The 9,953-nt window shown below is 35.5% G+C and overlaps 1 protein-coding gene across 11 annotated transcripts in view; it reads left to right on the forward strand.

Annotated features, from left to right (window-relative positions):
* The window catches only part of LOC126822621 (uncharacterized), a 182,758-nt gene extending 176,025 nt beyond the window's left edge, over positions 1–6,733 (forward strand). For all 11 annotated transcript variants that reach the window (XM_056100909.1, XM_056100913.1, XM_056100919.1 and 8 more), the window contains one exon: positions 689–6,733. In XM_056100909.1, coding sequence (XP_055956884.1) covers positions 689–3,584 — 2,896 coding nt within the window. In that variant the 3' untranslated portion in view covers positions 3,585–6,733. The remainder of the gene's footprint in view (positions 1–688) is intronic.
* Positions 6,734–9,953: the final 3,220 nt, after the last annotated feature.

The raw sequence follows: 9,953 nt of genomic DNA on the forward strand, positions 1-9,953 counted from the left end.
ATAAGAGAATAATTGTCGTAACGTCGTGCTATATGTGTATAAACCAGTGATTGTATTCCATATAAATTGTGTTGTGGTTTTCAGACTTTTATTTCATGAACTTTCTGTAGGTAAAATATATCTTTCGTTATCAAGTACAGCACGTGCGACATGCACTGTATAAATCTCTAAAGGAAAGACAATAGGTTATCAGGTCACCAAACGAAAAAAATTGAACCGAAATCTTATAATGGTTACGTGTCCGGATAAGCGGTTTTGACGTTCACGTCCAAACGACTCAATATTTTGAACTGAAATTTTGAGAGATGTTAAATACACCATTCCTCTATAGGCCTATTTCGGCGCCTAAATTTCATACGTAGGCCTACACGGACTAATATATTTCTGAGATTCTGTTAAAATCGACATGGTCCCTTTACCTCTAAAGGAGATAGGTAACCAATGAAGATTATACAATATGGGACGAATTATCACCCTACCTTCAGAATTTTACACTTTTTGCACTTTATAAATTATTGCGTTAGAACAAAGTTTGACTAATTTGACGTAGTAACAGATACAGGTGAATGACTATTATAACAATTAAAAGATAAGACTGTTTGGATTAACTACCCTTTTAAAAAAGAAATAACATGCTTAAGTGTAAATAAATCTTTGACATAATCATCAATATTTTCATGTTTTACAGATTATCTCAAGCTGTTGATGACGTCAACATTGATCTAACGGAGACCATATTAAAAGAACTACAGCCAGATGACGTCAGAAGACTACAAGACGTCATTATAAGTTTAACCTGTCAATCATTAGAGAGAAGATATTTATCACTTGTTAAGTGTTTATTTAATAATATTATAATATTACAATCTGATGGTCAACTTGATATTAATTTAAATATACAGTTAATGATATGTGCTATAAAATCAGATTTTGTTGAAGGTATTCAGTATCTCTATAGTAAGAAATTATATTTACAGGTTGAACATGACAATAAAGTATGGAATGCTTTGTTAGAATCTGTTAAGTATAACAGTTTCAATATTACTAAATATCTTTTAACAATTTCTGATTTAAATCTCAATCTAGACTCTCATAAAACTATATTAATGTTTGCTAAATCTGGTAAAATGTTGTCAATTCTTTTAAGTAATGATCAAATCAAGAACATGATTAATTATAAATCTAAATCTGGTCACCATGTGTTAGATCACTGTATAGAAAACACTGATGATGTGGACGAATGTTTCAACTGTATTAACATTCTAACAGAAGCTGGAGCTGAATTCGACAAGTTCAATCAAACTAAATCATTACAATATGTCATTATTAAGTATGGTGATAAACATAAGTGTTTAGGTATTATATCATTATTACTACAACACGGTGCTGACGTTAATCAGGCTGACGGGTATCTCACACCTTTAACATGTGCTATATGGTTACATGGTGATAAAGATACATGTTTAGGTATTATATCATTATTACTACAACATGGTGCTGATGTTAATCAGCTTGACAAGATGAACTCACCTTTAACATGTGCTATAGAATACCATGGTGATAAAGATTCCTGTTTAGGTATTATATCATTATTACTACAACACGGTGCTGACGTTAATCAGGCTGACGGGTATCTCACACCTTTAACATGTGCTATATGGTTACATGGTGATAAAGATACATGTTTAGGTATTATATCATTATTAATACAACATGGTGCTGATGTTAATCAGGTTGACGGGTTCTATCACTCACCTTTAACATATGCTATAGAATTCCATGGTGATAAAGATACGTGGTTAGGTATTATATCATTATTACTACAAAAAGGGGCTGATCCTACCCAGAGTGTCGAAACAACAACGCCTTTAATGTATGCCGCCCAATACGCCCACTATATAGATATTGTTAAATTAGTGCTTGTAGATATTGTTAATGTAAATAGAACTAATGATCTGGGTTTATCAGCTTGTAGACATTGTTTTGTAAAAACGGCGAAACGTAAATATTATGGGACCTGGGTGAGTAAAAGGGATTTTAAAACTACTCTGGCTATCTTTAAACTTTTAGTCGAGTCTGGTGCTAATTTGGTTGCTAATGGTCCCGAACTACTGTACGATATTATGAAATTCGGTCAATTAAATATTTTTGAGTATTATATAGGATTAAAGCCATTAGTGGATAGTTTTACTGAAACAACAAATCGAAATATTTTTCATGTCTTGGCCCAAGTGAAATATGAGTTTACACCAGAGAAGTTTAATTGGTTGTTTAATTATAATATTGATATAAATCATAAAGATTCTCTAACTAACACTCCTCTTATTATTGGAGCTTTCTTATTGAACCATAAATACCTGGACTTGATAACAAAATACAGTCCTACACGTGATGTTAATATACCAAACAATAAAGGTCATACAGCCATACACATTGCTGTAATCGGGTGCCTATTATCTAAGTCTAGACTGAACCAAACTGGAAATTTGATGGACGATTCACTGAGTGAACACTATAAAACTTTTCAAAAATGTGTCAAACTTTTACTTGATGCTGGTGGAAATATTAATAGTCAGGACAATAATGGAAATACTGCTTTGATTTTAGCGGCCAAGAAAAATAATAAATTTATTTTACGTTTACTACTTGAATTGGGCTCAAATATCAGTATTTTAGAAACCAAATATGACACATCTGCTTTACAATATCTAGACCTTGATTATAGTAGACATTTTGTGAAAATGTTTTTGATGAGAGGTGGCCATAAACTTCTGAATTTACCAGGACCACATGGAAATACACTGATACAGCGAGCTTTACTTTTCCCTACCTTTTTTGAACCAGAGAAAACTGTTGATTTAATAAGATATTTAGTTGCTGAAAACTGCTGTCTTCAGCATCTTCAGTCTGTATCTACTGAAACCAATTTCTACAATGACGATGTTCATTTAGATGATTTTGACAGTAAAGAGAGAAATAAACTTAGACAACTACTTTATCGAAGTGGGGCTCCAGAAGAAGAGATTGTTTCGACCGTTAATTTCAAAATGGAGGATGAGCAAGATGGACAAGGTGGAATGGCTCACTCAATAAACAGGGAGAAATTCAAGTTAGCATGTTTTAACTTATCTCTTCAAGAGAAGTGCGTAAGACTCATCAGACAGAAATTGGGACTAGAAATAAGGAAAAAAGTTCAACAACTTGACTTAACTGGACCTGTGGTGAAGAAGATCTTACTGCGTGATCTTCTTCCTAAAAAATACTTTATCCGTTATTCCGAGGATGATTATTATGATGAAGATAATATGAGGGAAGATGACGATCAGGATGATGATGATGATGATGATGATGATGATGAGAATGAAGGAGATGATGCTAATAATGGCTATGATTACCAAGTTTATAACCTGGAAGGAAATGAAGATGACACACCTGATATCAAGAATAATGTTGTCAAAGATGGTGATGGTGATGACATACCTGATGATGTTATTGTAGATGAGAATGATAAAGCTACGGATGTTAGTGATGATAAAGATATGAATGTTAGTGATAGCGATGACAAGATGGATGTTGAAGGATGATGATAATGGTGATATCTGTGATTACGATGATGATGATGATGATGATGACGATGAATGTTGACGGGGGACCAAGTCGAGGGTATTGTTATACGATAATTCTAATAGTGATGGATAACGTCCTACATTTCAACACCGAATGTAGGATATTGGGATGTACGTCTTGGAGATGAAAATATTGGTCATGATGATGATGATGATGATGATGTAGATATCTGGACGGTGATGATGACTGTATCCATTTCTAACATCTGATGATATCCGATTTCCTATATAATTAATTATAACTATATGATATACCCATGCCTGATGATAACATGATTGCGAATGATGACCGCAATCATGTAAACCACCTGGACGGTGATGATGACTGTCTCCATGTAAACCACCTGGACGGTGATGATGACTGTCTCCATGTATACCATCTGGACGGTGATGATAGAGTATGGTGACAGTATCAATGTATAACATCTGGACGGTGATGAAGATAGAGTATGATGACAGTATCCATGAGTATGGTGACAGTATCAATGTATACCATCTGGACGGTGATGATGATAGAGTATGGGGTCAGTATCCATGAGTATGGTGACAGTATCAATGTATACCATCTGGACGGTGATGATGATGATAGAGTATGGCGACAGTATCAATGTATACTTTCTGGACGGTGATGATGATAGAGTATGGTGACAGTATCAATGTATACCATCTGGACGGTGATGATGATGATAGAGTATGGCGACAGTATCAATGTATACTATCTGGACGGTGATGATGATAGAGTATGGTGCCAGTATCAATGTATACCACCTGGACAGTGATGATGATGGAGATGTTGACAGTATCCATGTATACCATCTGGACGGTGATGATGATAGAGTATGGTGACAATAATGATTATACAACGTTAGCTAGTGACGACACCAGAGAAAATGAATTATATAATATGGAGTAAGATGGCGATGATCAATTATGTTTGATATAGGATGGTATATTTGTTATTTGATTATATAGGATGCTAAATGCCTTTAATCGCTTATTGTATTATATAGAATATGTTGTCGTTATTGGTTTAGGGCACCATTTTTTATTTTATCACCACCGTGTTATTATTAATGGTTTATCACCACCGTGTTTTTATTAATAGTTTATCACCACCGTGTTATTATTAATGATCTTTCAGCACCATGTTATTATTAATGGTTTATCACCACCATGTTATTATTAATAGTTTATCACCACCATGTTATTATTAATAGTTTATCAGCACCGTGTTATTAATAGTTTATCACCACCATGTTATTATTAATGGTTTATTACCACCATGTTATTATTTATTGTTTATCACCACCATGTTATTATTAATGGTCTATCACCACCATGTTATTATTAATAGTTTATCACCACCATGTTATTATTAATAGTTTATCAGCACCGTGTTATTAATAGTTTATCACCACCATGTTATTATTAATGGTCTATCACCACCATGTTATTATTAATAGTTTATCACCACCATGTTATTATTAATAGTTTATCAGCACCGTGTTATTAATAGTTTATCACCACCATGTTATTATTAATGGTTTATTACCACCATGTTATTATTAATAGTTTATCACCACCATGTTATTATTAATGGTTTATAAGCACCATGTTATTATTAATAGTTTATCACCACCATGTTATTATTAATGGTTTATCACCATCATGTTATTATTAATGGTTTATCAGCACCATGTAATTATTAATAGTTTATCAGCATCATTTTATTATTAATGATTTATCAGCATCGTGTTATCACCATCATGTTATTATTAATGGTCTATCACCACAATGTTATTATTAATGGTTTATTGCCACCATGTTATTATTAATGGTTTATCACCACCATGTTATTATTAATAGTTTATCACCACCGTGTTATTATTAACGGTCTATCACCACCATGTTATTATTAATGGTTTATCACCACCGTGTTATTATTAATAGTTTATCACCACCGTGTTATTATAAATGGTTTATCACCACCAGGTTATTATTAATAGTTTATCAGCACCATGTTATTATTAACGGGTTTATCAGCACCATGTTATCATTAATGTTGTTATTAATGGTTTATCAGCACCATGTTATTATTAATGGTCTATCAACACCATGTTGATATTAATGGTTTATCACATTATTAATGGTTTATCACCACCATGTTATTATAAATGGTCTATCACCACCATGTTATTATTAATGGTTTATCACCACCATGTTATTATAAATGGTCTATCACCACCATGTTATTATTAATAGTTTATCACCACCATGTTATTATTAATGGTTTATCAGCACCGTGTTATTGATAATGGTTTATCACCACCGTGTTATTAATAATGGTTTATCACCACCATGTTATTATTAATGGTCTGTCAGCACCGTGTTTTTATTAATAGTTTATCACCACCGTGCTATTATTAATGGTTCATCAGCACCATGTAATTATTAATAGTCTATCAGCACCTTGTTATTATTAATTGTTTATCACCACCGTGTTATTATTAATGGTTCATCAGCACCATGTTATTATTAATGGTTTATCACCACCATGTTATTATTAATAGTTTATCACACCATGTTATTATTAATAGTTTATCACCACCATGTTATTATTAATGGTTTATCACCACATTGTTATTAATTGTTTATTACCACCATGTTATTATAAATGGTTTATCACCACCGTGTTATTATTAATAGTTTATCACCACCATGTTATTATTAATGGTCTATCAGCACCGTGTTATTATTAATGGTTTATCACCACCATGTTATTATTAATAGTCTATCGGCACCGTGTTATTATTAATGGTTTATTACCACCATGTTATTATTAATGGTTTATCATCACCATGTTATTATTAATGGTTTATCACCATCATGTTATTATAAATGGTTTATCATCACCATGTTATTATTAATGGTTTATCATCACCATGTTATTATTAATGGTTTATCATCACCATGTTATTATTAATGGTTTATCACCACCATGTTATTATTAATAGTTTATCACCACATTATTATTATTAATGGTTTATCACCACCATGTTATTATATGTTCATGTTTAATGCTGTATAATAAATGCAGATATGATACATTTTTGTGTTTTAAAAGGCAAATTATTTCACTCGTTCCCGTCTTCGACTAAAACTTCCCGGTATGACACGCTTGATCTCGCCCACATCAATTCCCAGTATAGCAATCTTTTTCTTGCCCACACCCAGTCAAATGTTCAGTACGCTTTATTTTGCCCACATCCAGTCCAGGTACAATACTCTTTTCTTCGCCCACATCAAAGTCCAGGTACAACATTCGTCATCTCGCCCGCATCCAGTTCCGTTTTGTCATGATTTATCTTGCGCACATACAGTCTAGTCCAAGTACAGCGCGCTTTATCCCGTCCACATCCAGTTCCAGAACGTCACATTTTATCACGCCCACATCCAGTTCCGGTACGCTTGCGCGTAGGGGTCTTTAGCAGTGGGAGGAAACCGGGGGAGCCAGAGAAAACCCACGAGGATGGACAGGCGACCCTACTCCTTGAGTCAATGACAGCCCTTGTGATACAGCACGCACGTGCTAACCATTCGGTCATCCAACCCACATCGAACGTTATATGGTTTGGAAATATTATTTCAAATATAAGCTAAATTAACAGCATTTGTTGTTTTTTTTTAAGTGCAGTATTTGGAGAATTTTATTTGATTTTTTTTTTACAGTTGAGCCAATTAATATTTATATTCTGTTGGTCTATATTAGCATAAGGTACAATTACTGAGTTTAATACTAAGCGACGTTTCGACGAGAATACTGTCGTCTTTATCAAGCCCATCTCTCTCTCTCTCTCTCTCTCTCTCTCTCCAAATTTCAGCACTCCTTCCAACATTCAACCAAACGAAGAAAGAATCGTTTATATCAACATAATGGTCCCGACCGGGTGCGCAATCACCAAATGAGCACGCAGTGAGCTAGGCTGAAGTGTAAAAATTCTAATTCGTTGATGTTGATGCTAAACGTGTAAAGCGTAAATGAAGAAGACGTTTTTCGTCTAAATAATAGAAAAAAGATGAAATAGAATTAAAATTTACACTGAACAAATACAGGGGCGGATCTAGGAATTTTGAAAAGGGGGGGCGCCGCAAAATAAGGGCACTGACCGCGGAGACGGGGCACGCCGCTGAGAGGGGATTTTCTTTTTGGTGGGGTGGGGGGAGTCCCCAAGAAAATAATCCGTCATTTCCTTGCATCTGTAGCCATTCCAAGAGCTATTTGGCTGATATTTTCGTCTAAGTAAACGTTCGGAAATCGTTGAAAAATAGCCTTAAAATCGAGCAAAAAAGCCAGTTGAACATGCGACTCGAAAATTGTCAATGCGAGCGAGGCATTATGATGGGAAAAAAGACGAATCTATTCCCTAGCCACTTCACTATTTAAGCCTTGTAACTTGTACTTTGAACTGTCCACACATGAAACAATGCTACATCAAGTTGCACTCATGCGCGTCGGTGAAGGGCATGAGTGTATTCGCCGCCGATTCCACAAGATATCTGTCTATAGCCACTCTATAGGATTAGGGCACCGTCAGCTAAACAACAAGAATTCGTTTGAAAGTGAAAGCATTAATTTGACCAGACTGGTGTGTTTGAATCGATGGTTTGGGTCATTTGGGATCCCTGCAACGGGTTGGGAACGGACATATTTGGGTCTGAGAAAGGGCACTTTCAGCAGTAAAAAAATGCACTGTCGAAAATTAGGGGGGGGGGGGCGCCCCTCGCCCCCATCCCCTTAAATCCGCCTCTGAAATAAAGAAGTTAGAAGTTACATGAATAGAAGTTAAAAATTACATGAACTGAAGTTAGAAATTAGACGATAGCATGTTAAAATTTTGAATCTAATATACCGCCATAGTTCTCAAGCGTTTACTGCGTTTAGTGTAAAATAACGCATGTTCAGTTACAAATAATAAGTGCTGGAAAACGACACTACACGTAAAGTAAAACGTTCAAGACAAACCTGCGGACAAGACAATATCAAATGAAATGAGTGACTCCTCGGATACCCGTGAGCGTCCACTGCGCTGTAAACTTTAACGATGTATTATGTAAGAGCTAAATCTGTCTATTGGACTTGGAGATTTTAGTTTGCATAGGCGTACGAGCCAGGGGGTGGGGGGGGCAGGGTGGCAGGGCAGCTGCCCCCCTAACTTTCGGGCAATCTGACTTTTCAGGCAGACGGGTAAAGTGATAAAAAAAAAATTTCATCTACACGGCAAAGAAAAAGTGTCCGGAAACTAATAAAACACTAATTTTACGTGCGTGCTGGAATAGCAGGAAAACGCGTTTGCGGCCGTCAAATATTCCAAAATTTTCTTGGGGGTCCATACAAGATCAGCTCCGCTTCTTCACCTCTCGAAGAAGACCGGCGTCGCTGTCGGTAAACCCGAAATTTTTTCGGGCATTTCGGGTTATGCCCCCCGAAATTGTCATCGAGCTCTAATAAAACACTAATTTTACTTTTCTTTTAATTGAATACCACGAATTTGTACTGAGATGACTATGGATTAAAACATTTTGTCTTTGGAGCCACTTTTTTCGGTATCGATTATTAATTGTGAATGCAGCTGCAACAGTCTGATTGGATGCGTGGAATTCAGAGGGGGTTTTCGGTTACAAAACTATTGGACACTTTTGGAGTTTCTTACACGGGTTAGAATAGCAGAAAACGTATTTGTGGTGGTTAAATTTTCAGGCCCCCATATCCCGCGACAATTGATTAGTTGATTGGAATTTGGGTCAGCCAGGTAGGCTACATTGAACCACATTGAATTTGTTGTTTTCACAGACTGGAATAGCAGGAAATCGCGTTTGCGACAGTCAAATTTTCTCCCAACAGTCCCGTCTTCGTGGACTGTAAACGATTGATTGGAATTCGAGTCAGCCACCTTAATAAGGATATTTTAGACCACTTTGAAGTTGCTTTGTTCACTGGCTGAAATAGCAGGAAAACGCAGGGGGGGGGGGGTAGCCCCTGTCTGAAAACGCAATTTATTTTCGGGCATTTCGTGTTCTGCCCCCCTAACTGTCATCAAGCCCGTACGCCTATGTTAGTTTGGCCTTAAATTTTATATAATTCATTAAAGCTGAACTCCGATTACAAAACTGCAGAAATAATTAAACAAAACAAAAAAGTTAACACCCTAAAAAAATCGCCATACTTGTTTTTAATTTGTAGAACAACAAACATGCGATTGCTTACGGCGTACAAAAACAGAGGCAGAAAACGCCCACATCCAGTTAGATAACAAATCTTATCTCACA

Source organism: Patella vulgata, chromosome 5 (assembly GCF_932274485.2).
Source record: "Patella vulgata chromosome 5, xgPatVulg1.2, whole genome shotgun sequence".
Taxonomy (NCBI): Eukaryota; Metazoa; Mollusca; class Gastropoda; family Patellidae; genus Patella; species Patella vulgata.